Raw genomic sequence first — 16409 nt, forward strand, 5'->3', positions numbered from 1 at the left:
TCCAGCCCTCTCAAGACACTGTAAAAGATGAACAGTATACAGATTCACAACGTCTAGCACCATCACACATCAAACATCCAAATCATGCAGCTTTCTTCTTCAAGACATCAGAAGAATATGTTTTGTCCTTGCTACAGAAATGTATCAAAATCTCATTCTAACTCCAGGTATTTAAGAATCAGCATACAGCAACCTTATATCTGCTGGTTTCCCTCCATAATTCACATCAACTCCTATTTGCAAATGTTGCTTGCTGGCTTGGTTCAATTTTTTCTAACTCAAAGTAACTCATAACTCACTTTACTGAGGCCACTTACATTCCAAACATTAAAAGGACATATGTTCCTCGTACTTTGTTCCGGACTATGCACCTAGACGCCCAATAACTGAAGTCTTTAACATTTGGGCAACTGGAATGTCCATTTATGAGGGCTTCTCTCTTTCAGTATATATTCTCCTCTAATCTTTCTGTAAAGGACTAAACGCTCCACTTTCAAAGGATAGATCTAATATAATACTTAAGTCCTTGCCATATGGGCAATAAAATTTCCACAAATGGAAACCTTTTCATCCAGAATAAACTCTTGGTGGGCCTGATGTTTCAACAAAAAGATCATACAATGTCGTGATTTTTTTAAACATGCAAAATACTTTTTCCCAGTGTACGAGAAATCACCTATTTTGGGATAAGGTCCAGTTCAAATACATTTAAACTCAATGCAATACATAAGTGTCAAGAGCACATTTGTGGTAGGATGATGCCAAGCAGGGAAACAACATTATCAAGAGATGGGTATAATAAGAAAAGAGAAGAGAAGCAAACATAAAGTATGCACCATGTACTGTGAATCTTCTCTATGTCACATGATTTGATTTACAATTTGTAGTATAGTGCAGACCAATGTTGAGGAAATCTAATTCCAATAATGAGAGTATGGCTACTGTGATGAAGGTGGTGGAGAAAAACAATGTCTATCAGCCTTACACTATTTAAAAATTCAATATGAAAACTTAAAACTTTTGTACATTTCATCAGTCAATCTCATAAATGTTAACAGTTCAGTAGAAGAAGTAACATTATAAATATTATATGCAATGACACTGTTGGAAATACAATATGTTTAAGTTAAATCATAAGCAATTTGGAAGAGTAAGCAAAAAGTAGATTTTTTAAGGAAATTTTAATTATTAAAATAAGTTGCATTTATTTATTTTAAATTTGTACCTACATTTACTCACTGGCCTGGTTCACTTTATTTGGACACTTATAATAATAAATAAATAAATAAATAAATAAATATGGATTGGCATCCTGTCCAGAGTGTACTGCGCCTTGTGCCCTAAGCCTCCTGGGATAGGCTCCAGGGCCCCGCGACCCTGAATATAGGAATGCAGGCCAGAATGCAGTACAGAAGATGAGCGAGTGAGTGAGTAAATAAATAAATAAATAAATAAATACAGTAGGGGGTGGGAGTCTCAAGTCAAACTCTGATGAAATTTGTCTTAAAACTGGTTGACATTTGCACAAGATTTCAAGCACAGTATGATGATGAGACACTTAGATGCAATAAAAAACATTTAAGTGGTGCAAGCGTTTTAAAGAAGACCCTATGTCCATGAATGATGCAATTGTTCTCATTCAGCAAGTTGAATAATGTGGTAAACTTCATCCACTTGCACATTACAGCAGGTAATTTGGGGGGGGCCAGCACTACCAAGCACTAGTGAAATGCTGGGATAAATTCATTAGTGTAGCAGGAGATTATATAGAGAAAGGTAATTTTTATTCTCATAACTGTGTTCTGTTATTTTGCACAATCAAAGGTCCCGGTTTGGTTTGAACACCCTCATACAATCTCTGTCCTGCAGTAAATTATCACTGTCAAATAATATTAATATCACTACCGTAGTGCTCCACCAAACAAATACACTCTTCTCTAATAAAGCACTTATTTAAATTCTAAGATATTACAGTGATGAAGATAGATAAATAGATTTAAAGAGTTCTAAATGTTTACAATGAAACATTTGTTTTATGGAGTGGTGACTAAAGCACTAGGTTGTTGATTTGGAAATTTTGGGTCCAAAGTTTGGGATAACAGAGAAAGTTGCGTCAAGAAGGGCATCTAGTGTAAAACCTGTGCCAAGTTTTGTGTGGACCGGATGGTCCGCTGTGACGTTAACAGCCGAAAGAACGTCTTTATGGAACACTTGTTTCATTGTTTTTTTTATTTATTTTACAATGGTAAATAAACTGATGAATTGTATGTAAATGTGATACTGATGTGTTGATATAACAGAAAATACATACATTATGGTCATATTTTTATATCATTTTACACATTTATATTGGCCCTTATAGTTGAACAATCACTCTGTAGCCTGTTAATGCAACAGATAATGCCTTAATCTGATAGAAAGTTCAACACCAATATCAAACAGCATTTCTACGAAAAGGTAGACTTTATTTTTTAGCCAATGGGATTAATTGTTCCCAGAGACCGAGTCTCCTCCTTCAGCAGGTTAGGGTGAGAAGGCTTTATAGCAGCAGTGCTGTGCTCACTGCTGCATCAAGCTGAAAAAGAACTGCAACCTCCAAGAAGCAAAAATAAGAAACAAGGTAGGATGCTGCAGTGGAAATCATGCACATTTTAATGCATTTCTGTATGTAGAAGACTTGTTTATATGCATGTATTAATGAATAGAGAATGAGAAAATATATGTATGTGTTTTTCTACATTTTGCAGCATCACATTCTCAGCAGCTATGGCAGGTTAGTCAGTACCACATTTGTTCTGTATTTCTCTGTTTTCTTTTTTTTTTTTTATGTCTTTTGATTTGTATACCATGATTCACCCACAGATGCAAGCTTCAAGGCAAAGTTTCTTGCCAAACATAATGAATACAGGAAGAAACATGGAGCCCCTGCTTTAAGCATAAGTCAAGACTTATGCAGCTCTGCACAGGCCTGGGCTGACCATCTACTCTCCACTAAAGCCTTGCAGCATAGTAATAGCAACAATGGAGAGAATCTCTATTATTTTCGGAGTTCTTTACCAAAGAAGCTCACAGGCAAGTCCAAACAATATGTGTTATATTACACAATTCTGTGCTAGCTTATGACTAGCTTACAAAAATGATTTGTGCAGAAAAGTAGATATATTTTTTTCATTGTGATTTTTTGTCTTTTCATCAATGAAATTATTAAACATTTACAGTTTATTGTATTAATTTATTGAGCTGTCTAAGCAACGACTATGTGTTTCAAGGACCTACAGGTATGTGGTTCTTATAGGTATTTGGGTTAAATGCCGTATCACCCCTCACCCAGTAAATAAATAAATAAATAAATACATGCATAATCAATCTTGATTGATGGTAACCTAGTAATATGGGGAAGCACTTACAGTAAGTCACTCTGGATAGGAGCATCTGCCAATCATCATGCCTACTGTAAATGTAAATGTAACTTTTTAGAAAAACAATGGAAAAAATTAATCAATCAATAAATAAATAAATAAAATAGGGCTTTCCTGAGCTACAGTTAATGATAATTACAGCATTTACAGGCACAGACAGATGTGCCTAGAATGTTTACAACAGGGTGTGTTGTTGCTTCTGACCACAATGTTTTTGACTCCAAGTAAGTACTTTGTAAGAAACATAATGCTAAAACATTGTCTTTCCTTGCTAACCATGTTGTGTTTTTTTATTGTGACTGAACAGTGAATAAGTAGAAATGAATTTTGAACAATCCAGATTCTAAGGTTTCCTTCTACTTCTCAAAAACCTGGTGAATGAGTGTGTTCCAGAGATGAATGAAATAATGAATGAATGAATGAATGAATGAATGAGTATTTAACACAATAACAACATTTTTATCATTTAAAAATGGTGCTTGTACATGTATTTATGTTCCTATTAATCCAAAAAGGTAACAATATGTCTGTTTAGCAAATAAACCTTTACAGCAAACCTACAGTAACCAGATCACCATTTTGATATTTTAGAAATGCAGTCTACACAGTATGATTAAAATTTTAACAAAGTCATGTTTTTTTTTTGTAAAATGCTGTATTCCTTACATGAAGCTGATGCCATTACTGAATATGAATGAATAAATTCTCTTCTTTTTTTTTTTGCCTCTGCATGAGACTCATGCAGTAATATTTCTCTACATTTTATCTGTATAATTTCTAGCAATTGATTGTGGGATGTTTTAAATAGGCTATGCTTTAGAATAAATAAAATCATACATACATACTTTACACATTAGGAGAGGAGCCTGTGGACAGCTGGTACAGCGAGATAAAAGACTATGATTTCGGTAAACCTGGATTTGGATCCAACACAGGTAAAGCTGATTTTGGAAATACTTGATGAAGGCATTAGTTATTACAGTATATGCAGAAAATGAGAACAACATTTCATTTTCTAAAAATTTGATATCTTAATAGTTCATATTTAGCAGTTTATAATTCCTGAAACATTGGATGTAACTGATTCACTGTCAAGCACTGTCTATCTGATTCATTGTACTTGGACTTGCAGGACACTTCACCCAGGTTGTATGGAAAGCAACCACAGAAGTTGGAGTGGGTTTGGCCACTGATGGAAGCACTGTCTTTGTGGTCGGGCAGTACAAACCTGCTGGAAACATAACTAATCCAGGATGCTTCAAAGAAAATGTTTTGCCTGCAGGTAATTATGACAACCAAAATATTCTATCTTCCTTGATTTTTTTTTTTTTTTATTGGAAAACCTAAATTCTAAAAACAATAATTCTAATGATAATTTCTCTGTATTCTACAGGAAAGTAAGACATCTGCTAGTAGTACACCTAAAACCATACAGATATGGATTTTTACTAAAGCATGTTACATGGTGACAGAAGTGTTTGCAATTAAGTGCAATAAAATTACTTCTGTTCTTTCAAAACATCATATAATAATCATTTGTAATTGTGGCCTAACTAATGTGTAATCTAACTAATAAAAACATGACATATATTTTAAGCACATGAATAAAATAAAGCACATTGTTGTCCAGTCTTGTTGTGTATTAATATGGCAAGTTATATGATTCAGTAATATGATTAATACCCAAATATGTTTAAAGGAAATAAAAAAATAATATGTTGATATTGTAGCGTTTTTACGCCGGGAAGAATGCTGGAGAGACGAGTGAGCTTATTTGCTACCCAATGCAATGGCTGGGAGTACTTTATTAAGCACACAGCATGTAAGGCATGAGCAGCACCTTCACTCAGGAGCCTACATCCAATTCAGCACTAGCTTGAACTGGAGCACATTTCACACGTCACACACCCCTCACACAAACAGGGCCGAAGCCACCAACCCAAACACCTTTCCCCAACATGGTGAACACACACCGACATCCCCGCAAGGCATGCTGGTCGTCAGCTGCCGCCCCACCCACGCCACAATATAAAAAAAATAACGTTTGATGTAATTTTAGTTAAAAGTTAAACTGTAATTTTTTTCTACAGCTTGCTTAACCGGCAACTATACTGTATTTTTTATTTTTACCATATGTATTCACATGCATATACACTATATGTATTTTTATTTTTTACTGGCCTTGAGCAAGGCCTTTAACCCTCAACTGCTCACATATATAATGCAATAAAGATGTAAGTTGCTCTGAATAAGAGCATCTGCCAAATGCTGAAATTCAAAGGTAGAATTAAAGTATACTACTATAAATAATTTTATAGTATATTTCTGCATTAAATACAGAAATATAAAATACAAATAAATTTTTCAAAACCTGAGGTATACTGTAACTTCTTTCACACTGAACCTTTTATTTTATTTATAAAAATATATACTATATATTGACAACATAAACCTTCTCAGCCATTGATTTCTTAGATTCTTAGATTTAAAACTGACTAACACTACATGTGAAATTGACCAGAATCTTGTAGCACTGGATCTTCCTCTGAACAATGCTAGAATATAATGCTTCCAGTATGACATTATTATTGATAAAGCTGGCTGAAAACACAAAATTTCTGTATATTTACAGCCAATCTGTCATTTACCAGCCAATCTGTAATTGTTCAGGCTGATAACTCTAAATTAACTTCTCATCTGCGGCAGAAGTAGGTTTTGGTCTCGCCCTCCTGGGATGGCCTTCATTCGAGCCAGTTTCATTATAGTGCTTGACGGATTTTTGCAAAAACCTGGAGCGGATGACTTTACCTTCGGCATCTATCAGCATACTTTTTAAAACGCTTCGCTGCTTGGGAGATTTTGGTGTGTTCGTCCTCCCATATTTTCTCGGCTTGGGGTACTTTCTCTCCCATGGGTACTTCGGTGGGAGTGGCATTCCAAGGACATACAGTAGCGGGGGCTGTTGCCCTAGCACACACTGAAACAGCGTTAAGCTGGTAGCGGAGTGGCATAGCGAGTTTTGTGCGTATTCCTCTTAGACTATGCAGTCTGCCCATTCATGCTGTCGACTGCTACAGTATGCTTTGAGATGACGGTCCGCTCTGCCTGTCCATTCGACTCAGGGTGATAGCCCAATGTTAGGCTAACTGTGGTCCCCAATTTCTGAAAGAAAGCCTTCCAGACCCTGGTGATGAATTGAGGACCACAATCAAAATAATGTCTTCCGGGATGCCATAGCAGCGAAACACTGTTTCGAATAAGGTTTCTGCCACCTGGAGGGCTGACGGAAGGAAGCTAAATGGGATAAACTGACATCCTTTAGAGAACCGGTCTACTACCACTAGGATCGTTGTGTACCCTTTTGACAACGGCAGATTCGTAACAAAGTCCACCGCAATGTGGGACCATGGTCTATTCGGTGTTGGAAGGGGCATTAATTTACCAACCGGTAAGCATCGTGGGCTTTTAGTAGTAGCACAAATAGCCCAAGACAAAATCATCGTTTTCAGGGTTTCCCGCATTTTTGGCCACCGGAACTTTGGTTCTAGTAGTTTGTAAGTGCAAGTGGCGCCGGGGTGTCCTTTCGCGAAGTTCGAGGACGTATGTTCGATCCGGAGGACAGTTCCTAGGCGCGGGGTTGGACCACGCCCACTGAGCTATCTTCGATTCGATGTCCCATACGATTGGAGCCACTACGAGTGACGATGGTAGAATAGACTCCGGATTAGTAATGAGATCTGGCACCGAGTATCGGCGGGATAGCGTGTCCACTTTTATATTTCTGGAACCGGGGCGGTACGTGATAATAAATCGGAAACGCATGAAAAACAGCGCCCATCAGGCTTGACGTAAGTTAAGTCTTTTCGCTTGTTGGAAGTACTCTAGATTACGGTGGTCAGTGAGTACCGTGAATAAGTGTTTAGCCCCCTCCAGCCTTCACTCCTCTAACGCCGCCTTTACTGCTAGCAGTTCTCGGTTGCCAATATCGTAGTTGCGTTCGGCAGGTGTTAGTTTCCTAGAGAAAAAAGCGCAAGGGTGGAGTTTTTCGGGCCGGCCCTGGCGTTGTGACAGCACCGCTCCTACTGTATGCCTACCTCTGACGCATCGACTTCTACTATGAAGGGCTTCTCTGGGTCTGGTAGTTTTAATATAGGCGCAGTGGTAAAAGCATTTTTGAGTCGCTGAAATACTCTTTGTGCTTCCGGAGGGAACTCGCTAAGACGTTCTGTTTCCCTTTTAATAGTGACGTGAGCGGCGCTGCCACTGTACTGAAGCCCCGAATGAACCGCCGGTAGAAATTGGCAAACCCCAAAAACCTCTGTAGCGCCTTAACTGATTTAGGTTCCGGCCATTGTTGCACCGCAGCGACCTTGGTCGACTCTATCTCGACCCCCAGTGGTCTTATGCGATAACCGAGAAATGCTACCTACTGCTTGTGAAATTCGCATTTCTCTGCTTTTACATAGAGCCCGTGTTTGCGTAGACGATGAAGGACAGCCGTTACATGATTGACGTGTTCTGAATATGATCGTGAATATACTAGGATATCATCCAGGTATATCATGACAAAACAGTTAAACATATCCCGAAACAGTCATTCATAAACCCCTGAAAAACTGCAGGTGCGTTTACCAGTCCATATGCCATCACGTTATATTGGTAATGCCCAGATGAAGAGCTAAACACAGTCTTCCACTCATCGCCTTTACGCACACGAATGAGGTTATATGCGCTGTGGAGGTCGAGTTTAGGGAAAATAGAGGCGCCGTGGAGCTGGTTGATAGCGGCTGGTACCAGTGGCAGAGGGTGCTTGTATTTTATTGTTACTGCATTGAGCCCACGGTAATCAATACTGGGTCGTTAGCCCCCGCCTTTTTTCTCTATGAAAAAAAAAAATGCCGACGCGGGCGACGTGGACCTGCTGATGAGCCCCTGTCAGAGTGCCTCGCTCACGTATTCCTCCATTGCTCTGGTTTCCGCCACTGACAATGGATAAATACTAGAGCAAGGTGGTGTTTTCCCCCGCAACAGCTCGATCGCGCAGTCCCACGGACGATGGGGGGAAGTCGTGCGGCTACCCTAACACTAAACACATCTTTAAATATCGCATACTTGATGGTTACATGGGCATTCGGGCTTTCTATGGTTGTGTTTTGGACCGTCAATGCCGGTCTAGGGGACCAAGAGGTGACGCGTGAATTAGCCCAATCGAAATTAGGATTGTGGGAGCTAAGCCAAGGGGGAGACCTAGCACGACGGAATGATCTGACCGAGGTAGAACAAAAAATTTTAACTCCTCGGAATGATCGGGGAATGTTAACTGTAGTGGCGCTGAAATTTAGTTAATAGGCGGTTGTTCCAAATCACAACCATCCAGAGCCTTAATAGATATCGGGCATGGAAGCTTCAACACGGGAGCTCGCAGCGAGGAAATTATAGCTGACGAGATGAAGTTTCCAGCGGACCCAGAATCTATTAGAGGGAAAACAGACACAGAGTGATTATCAAAAGAAACTTGAGCTTTTAAACAAAAGGGGTGATGAGTGCATGGTGGGGTTTGTGTTCTTCACTCGGTGGTTGTTCCCCCCACAGTACAGGCATAACCCTGACACTTGTCTTCTTTTTCTCCTCGTTGCCGAGAGGTGGGAAGTATTCACATCCATGGGTTCTGGGAGTGCCCCTTCGCTGGAATCTGGAGAAGGTTTGCTGATTCGTGCCACCTGGTCATCGCCCTGGGTGGTAGTCGGTGATCCTGGCTGTGAAGGTTGGTCTAACTTAATAGCCAGGTTGTTGTTTTCGTCTAGGGTCATGCCGGTATCCCGGCACGCGAGCTCCAGTTGTATTTCTTGCTGAAGTCTATCTCGGAACCTGGCTAAAAGACTCTTCTCACATCAGCCACTCTCCGCAGCCATCACATGAAACTTAATGAAGTAGTCAGCGACTGACGTGTTCCCTTGCCGCAGCAAACATTCAAGAGAGATTCACTTCCAAGAGAGCTTTCCTGACCTGTCTCTACACTTTTAATCCTGCTCTTGTTTCTGCCCAGCCCTTTACACTGATCTGAACTTGTTTTTTTTAAGTATTGTCCAATTTTGAAGAGCTGCTGAAAGAGTAAATTTTTTGGAGGTATGCAAAATAACTTAATGCATCTGAAGAAGCTTTGGCTGCATCAGCCGGAACTAAATTTAGTGTATGTGCACCATACAGCACAAAAAAGCATTAGGATTCTCATTCAACAGCCTTGCCTAGACACCCTTGTGCTTGCCTTTCATATTTAAACCATTGTCATACTGTAAGCTTGACCTTTGCAATCATCAAACTAAAGATTGTGTTCTTCCAGATTCAAGAATCAGTTAAGACAAGCTTTCACCAGTGGTTGCTTCAGCTACAAGGAAACCAATGAAATGCTCCTTGATCTCTGGAATGTCATTGAGACTGATTGTTTCTAAGATACAGACAGTTGTTCTTGGTGGCTAACATCAGGGGTGCAGTCCAGTATGATTGAGAAGTATTTGGCAGCTTTAATGTCTATGGGAATGACTATGGGAAACTAAGAGCAGCCCCAGTAAACTAGACAGGGGCTTGTTGCTGGATCTATCCTATGTGTCACAAAATGCAAAAAATGTTCATGTGTTCGATCTTAATGGGCCGCCAGAAATGCTGTTGGATTCGCACATGCATTCAGGCTTCCCCCTGGATGTCAGGCTAAACTAGAACTGTGCCCCCAAGCCAGAATTGACACCAGACCATGAGATGAACAAAGAGTCAGTTAGGCCACACATTGCTGGGGACTAGTTCCTGCACTTGTGCCAGTTTCATCAGTGTCTTTACCCTCACAGCGACCGAACGTGGTGGTAGGATTGTTTTAACTAGGACAGGGTCTGGTCTCGGACCAAAGAGAATCACTGTGAGTGAGCGCCATTATGTAGGTCTAACTTTGAAAATTTTTTAATCTTGCAATAGTTTGAACACTGTAGACATGAGTGGGAGTGAGTCTTTATTGGGATTTCATTGAGGCCTCTGTAATCGACTTTTCCTTTTTCTCACAAAAAAATCAACCTTGTGCAGGTGAAGGGAAATGCCAGATGATCCTTGTTGCCAATGATTTCATGATATATTTGTCCATGGCGTCTCTGTGTAAGGGTGAAAGAGCATACAGACACCCCATAGGATTAGTGGATTAGTGCCAGGCAGGAGGTCTGGGGTGCACTCTTATGGTCTGAGTGGTGGGAGTTGCTTTGGACTTGCTAAAAAATCATTTAAGATCTAAGTGTTTAGGGCTACTTCAGATAGGTCAGGAAATTTATCTTCAATGCCTGGATAAAAAATTAGTTTTGTGGCGGACTTTGGCAAGAAGACAAACAAGGAGAGCCACTTCCAAGTATGGATTTATCGGACCATCCTAGTTGGGGATTGTCCCCTGCTAGTGGGGATTTCAAAGGGATAAGAGGAATTTTGAGGTCTTGTGCAGTAGAGAAGTTCATAAGGTTCTGGTCTGCCCCTGAGTGATTGGAGGTCTGGGGATTGTTGTCAACAGTGATCTTAGCAGGAAAGCAGAAATATTGGCTAAGGGTCTGACCTGGGTCCACGAGAGAGCCATTCCCCACTTTCGAGCTGTTCTAGTAAGAAGAGCAATGACATATGCCTCACATGATCACACATGAAGCTCAAAGCATGGGTCAATGCTTCATGAGGTCCTGACAAAGCTGGCGAATGTGTGCAGGATCCACTATAGCCAGAGTATTATGTCAGACAGGAAATTATTAGACCAACAGGCAAGATAACAGCAGCAGACACAGCAGTCAAAATGTAAGGTTCACTGATTTAGTGAAAATAGCTACTCAGTCAAATGGTTAAGACCTTGAGGTAAGCTGGGGAATATAGTTATGCAGGGGAGTGTGAATTAGGCAAAGGTCAACATCAGTAATTCATTAAACCAAAATAATAAATCCAACAGAGATAGTAAAGTTAAAAACCATTCAAAATAAACAAAAAATAAGCACAGTCACACAATCCACAAGTCAGAAGAAAAAGCTCATAATTCAGAATCACTCACTCATCTTCTATACCGGTTTATCCTGTATTCAGGGTCACGGGGACCTGGAGCCTATCCCAGGACACTTAGGGCACAAGGCGGGGTATACCCTGGACAGGGTGCCAATCCATCGCAGGTCACATACACACACTAATTCACACATTACGGGCAATTTGGGAACGCCAATTAGCCTAACTTACATGTCTTTGGACTGTGGGAGGAAACTGGAGTACCCGGAGGAAACCCACCAAGCACGGGAAGAACATGCAAACTCCATGCACACAGAGATGGGAATCGAGAATGGCCAGGAATCGAACCCAAACCCTGGAGGTGCAAGGCGACAGTGCTAACCACTACACCACCGTGCCGCCTAATTCAGATTCAATGAATGATTAAATCAAGTGTGAAAAGTACTGTCTAATAATCCATGAAACAGGTAAAGTTCAAAGCCAGTAATTCAAAATTAATGAAAGAATACTATAGGAAGACACTCCGGTGAAGAAGTTTCAGGTGTGCAGCTAATTAGTAAAGCAGCAAAAAGGGGCCTGGGAAAAAATGGAATCTTGGACTATCATTATCACCTTATAGGTACCAGCCTGATCGGACTGGCTTATGAAAGTTTTTAGCTTTGATGAGTTCAGCTTCCATCTTTTCTTGCATAACAGCTGAACAATGCCAGCTGGTTGCTTGCTAAGGGACTTGACGTAACTTGTGGACAGGTTAGTACTGAAGTAGTTTGATGTTTGACAACAAACTGGGCATATCAAAATGTACACTTCTCACAATAGGTAAGGGAAATTGTTATTTACATGAGTGCTTTTCCTATTTGCTCTGAATTTTAATCAAATAAGTTAGAAAAATTTAGACAGGGATAGCCCCAAATAACAAAAATTAACAATGTCAGTAGCGGGTGTTTCCACTATTTGTCGCAATGACAGCTTGACAGCGACGTCTCATGCTCCTCAGTAGTCTTACGATGTTGTTCTGAGGCAATGCGTTCCACTCTTCCACAAGTGATAAACACAGTTCTGCCAGGTCACATCCAGTCTCTGCTTTAACTGGTCCCAGACGTGCTCTATGGGGTTCATGTCAGGGGACATTGATGGCTATACCATATGAGGCACTTCAACTACCTGAAGTCGAGCTGTGACAATTCTGCCACAATGTGGTGGAGCATTATCATCCATGAACAGAAATTGGGGGATGATGATGGGTTCCATGATATCTCTGAGGTAAGAACGTGCAGTGATGCCTACCCAGACTGTTGCACCTCCTCCACCAAAGCAAACCCTGGGGACCATGTTGACCTCAGCGTATCGCTCACCTCGCCTTCTCCAGCAATGCTGATGCGACAAACATCAGTGAACAGGATGGTAGACTACTGCTGCATTGTCCAGGTCACATGGTCTTGTGCCCGCTGCAAACGTTTATGGGAGTGTCTTGGGTGTCATTGGAGTCACCTGCAATGGTCGTCTGGCATTCAAGCCAAAGCGGTGAAGTCGGTTGCGAATGGTTTGTCTGGAAACCCTAGTACCCATCGCATCTCGTAAACGGGCCTGCAGCTGTGTGGCAGTTGCATAACGATGTCTGAGTGCATAGGTCCTTAGGTACTGGTCGTCGTTGCGGTCTGTCACTCGTAGGGCTCCACTCCTGGGTCTGTCATAAACTCAGCCAGTAGTTCTGTGTCTTGATGTAAGTCTGCTGATGACACTTTGAGACACACACTAAGTTCACGAGCAACACCTGACAGTCACCGACCCGAAGGCGCGCCATGGCCAGGTGGCGCTGCTCATCTGTTTAGTGACGTCGTGTGGTCATGGCTGTTACAAGGATAAACTTGGAATGACTTACTGACAAGACCAGCTTTTTATACCCACAGAATGTTGAAATTGATGCCACATTGGAAAAGGTTGTCTTTTGGGATTGGCCCCAATATAAGGCACACCTGTACACAATGAGACCATTACATGGAAAACACAAAATGAGGTGTGTCTATCACCCCAATACAATTACCTCCCTATTTCAAAAATGTCTGAAGTGAAACAAACTCCATATGTATGACATCCTCTTAGTCTCTCACAATATCCCTAACTTATTGTGAGTAGTGTATGTTGCCCCCTTCCTCAATGTGTGTCTTCCTCAGAGCTCTACTTCCTAAAGCCACTCCTTAGGCACAGGCTCCAACCAAATCTTTTCTTTTCCAATCTATCATACCCTACGTTATAAGAATGCATCTACTGGGCATGTATTCACCGACTTATCAAAGATTCCATTGTGCAAATTTCTTGTTATTACCTTGCACTTGCAACCATTTAAGCTTGAGGTGGTCCATCAATTAGGGGCCCCGATGAAGACATAACATCTCAATGCCAAAGGTTAGGAGGTAGGTCCTGTTTATGTCCATTTCTAATATATTCTTGACTGAAAAAAAACACATGCTGTGCACATACAAGTCCTGTCTTTATATTCTAATTTTGGATTGAATTTTTCCTTAAGAAAATTATTCCTCTTCCATAACTATAAATTGTAGCGTCAGGTAGTGCTTGACTATGGACATCACTTAAGGATGAGAATCTTAACTATATTACAAATATTATTAATAGCTGTCAGGGCATCATACTGTATATAGAAGTTACTGTATACCTTCCCATACTGTATTTACATGAGCAAGTGGATTCATTTACACAAGTTCCACAGAAACTGATTGAAGAAGTCACACCTTAATGGTCCCTTTACAAAGAAAGTGATACTTACTAGGTTTTTTGTTTGCTTCTAAGGAAAAATAAGCTCAGATTACCTTTCAACTGAAACTATTTGATGAGAGCAGTTAGGTCACCTTTTTCAACAGAATAGCAGGAAGTATAAATATATGTTGTGTACACTGTTTCATCAAGTTAAGAAAAAAGAACAGACTGCAACCACCACGAGGCAAGGAGAAAAACACGGTAAGATGCTGCTAGTATATTAATATAAATAATTATAATAATATTTTTGCATATAAAATTTGATTGAATGCATTAATGCATACAAAATAGGTGAATTAAATATATATTTTTTGCAGATTCACATTATTAACAGCTATGGCAGGTTAGTTGGTAACTGTACATTTTTGCATTTATGTACTGTATATTTTGTTTTAAAAATAATTTGCATTAAAAAACATTTTCACACATTCTATTTATTCCTTTTTTAGATGAAAGCTTTAAATCAAAGTTTCTTGCTAAACATAATGAGTACAGAAAGAAACATGGTGTCCCTGCTTTGACCATAAGTCAAGACTTATGCAGTATGTCACAGACATGGGCTGAGCATTTACTGGCCAAGAAAACCTTGCAGCACAGTAATACTGATGATGGCGAGAACGTTTATTACTTCCAGAGCTCTGCTCCAAAGACAATTGAAGGCAAGTCAAGACATAAGACCCATTGGGCACCAATGAGGAAAGGTTGCAAGTGTTAAGTAATTAATCCTGAACTTTTAAACTAACAGTGCAAACTATGTAATACATTATATATATATATATATATATTTTTTTTTTTTTTTTTTTTAAACATGTATGTAAAACATTTCTGAACAGTTGAAATGTTTTAAACAAATGTGAACAAGCATAAACAGAGAACAGTAATTGATGGTAGCAATTATACATGTAGCTATAACTGTACTTTGTGTATAAAATATAAACTTCCTTCACACATTAGGAGATGAACCTGTGGACAAGTGGTACAGCGAGATTAAAGACTATGATTTCAGTAAACCTGGTCATCAACCCAACACAGGTAAATCTGATTTTAGAAATCAATGAATTTGTTTATTATAGAATGCAGGACATATCAACAAGACAAAATAAGTATGAAGAAGATTTTGTGCACCTTTAGCTGCTTGTTATTTATTAGACATTTTGCTTGAGTCTATCTGATTAGACTGTCATTTACAGGACACTTTACCCAAGTTGTCTGGAAATCAACCACTGAAGTTGGAGTGGGCTTGGCCACTGATGGAAAAATTACCTTTGTCGTCGGTCAGTACAAACCTGCTGGGAACATAACTAATGAAGGATACTATAAGGACAATGTTTTACCTGCAGGTAACCATGAAAACTCATTTTATTATTTTCATTCTTGATTTTATAATTTAAAACATATTAACTTTCTATTTTAATTGTCTTTTAAATAAAAAAACAAGGAATCTAGAGAAAAAAGTAATATTTATAATCATTTCTTTTCTTTCCACAGACAATTAAGTCAGCTGGAGAAAAAAAATCTAACTAAGTAGATTTGGATTTCTGTTAAAAACATATTACACCGCACAGAAGTGCTTATAATTTAGTGCAGTAAAATAACCTTTTATATTCCTTTAAATTTTTTGAAAACACATTTTAATTAAGTCATTAGTAAGGTAATTAATTCTTATTATTATTTATAAATAATGTACTGTAAAGCACCCTGAAGAACAAAGAACATTATTTTTTCTTGTGGAAGAAGTAAAAAGAAAACAAAAAAACATAATGTTTACTTATATAAGAAAATAATTTATAATAAAAAAAATGATTCATTGGTGTAATAAAAACAACACACTGTTTAAGTAAGCATTAATTGAATTCAAGAAAGGACACATTGCTATAGATATGGTTTTCATATAAAGACTTTTATATAAAAATTTCTATGAAGAGATGATTGTTTAATTTAAATGGAGAATGTTAAAAATTCTAAATTTCTGTGAAGTGTTTTAAATCAAAGCATTAAAATGGAGGGGGAAATACTAAAAAAACAATCATGCATCTTTGGTATCTTTCTAATAAATATATTCTGTCTATTTGTCTAATGCATTACATTAAGCAGTAAAAAACTTTGTACTCTAATGCATTTGTACTCTACTCCATGAATAAATAATACTAAAATTGGCTTTCTGTTCACTTGCTGTGATTCCTATTTATATTGCTGGTTAAAGGAATACAC

The 16409-nt window shown here is 39.1% G+C and overlaps 1 protein-coding gene across 1 annotated transcript; it reads left to right on the top strand.

The window, feature by feature from the left end:
* Positions 1–2529: 2529 nt before the first annotated feature.
* Positions 2530–16328, top strand: LOC128539932 (uncharacterized). The gene is made up of 11 exons (XM_053510694.1): positions 2530–2620; positions 2748–2773; positions 2863–3072; positions 4277–4354; positions 4552–4701; positions 14354–14399; positions 14516–14541; positions 14648–14857; positions 15153–15230; positions 15389–15538; positions 15687–16328. The coding sequence occupies exons 2-11, from the start codon at positions 2767–2769 to the stop codon at positions 15692–15694; spliced, it is 963 nt and encodes a 320-aa protein (XP_053366669.1). The 5' UTR covers positions 2530–2620; positions 2748–2766; the 3' UTR covers positions 15695–16328.
* Positions 16329–16409: the final 81 nt, after the last annotated feature.

The sequence above is a fragment of the Clarias gariepinus genome, chromosome 2, assembly GCF_024256425.1.
Source record: "Clarias gariepinus isolate MV-2021 ecotype Netherlands chromosome 2, CGAR_prim_01v2, whole genome shotgun sequence".
NCBI classification, from domain to species: domain Eukaryota; kingdom Metazoa; phylum Chordata; class Actinopteri; order Siluriformes; family Clariidae; genus Clarias; species Clarias gariepinus.

Excerpts from the sequence above, each read along its gene's own strand:
- LOC128539932 (XM_053510694.1), top strand. Across the intron at positions 4,702-14,353 it reads AGAAAATGTTTTGCCTGCAG|AAAAAAGAACAGACTGCAAC; the intron begins GTAATTATGACA and ends CATCAAGTTAAG. Across the intron at positions 14,400-14,515 it reads GAGGCAAGGAGAAAAACACG|ATTCACATTATTAACAGCTA; the intron begins GTAAGATGCTGC and ends TATTTTTTGCAG.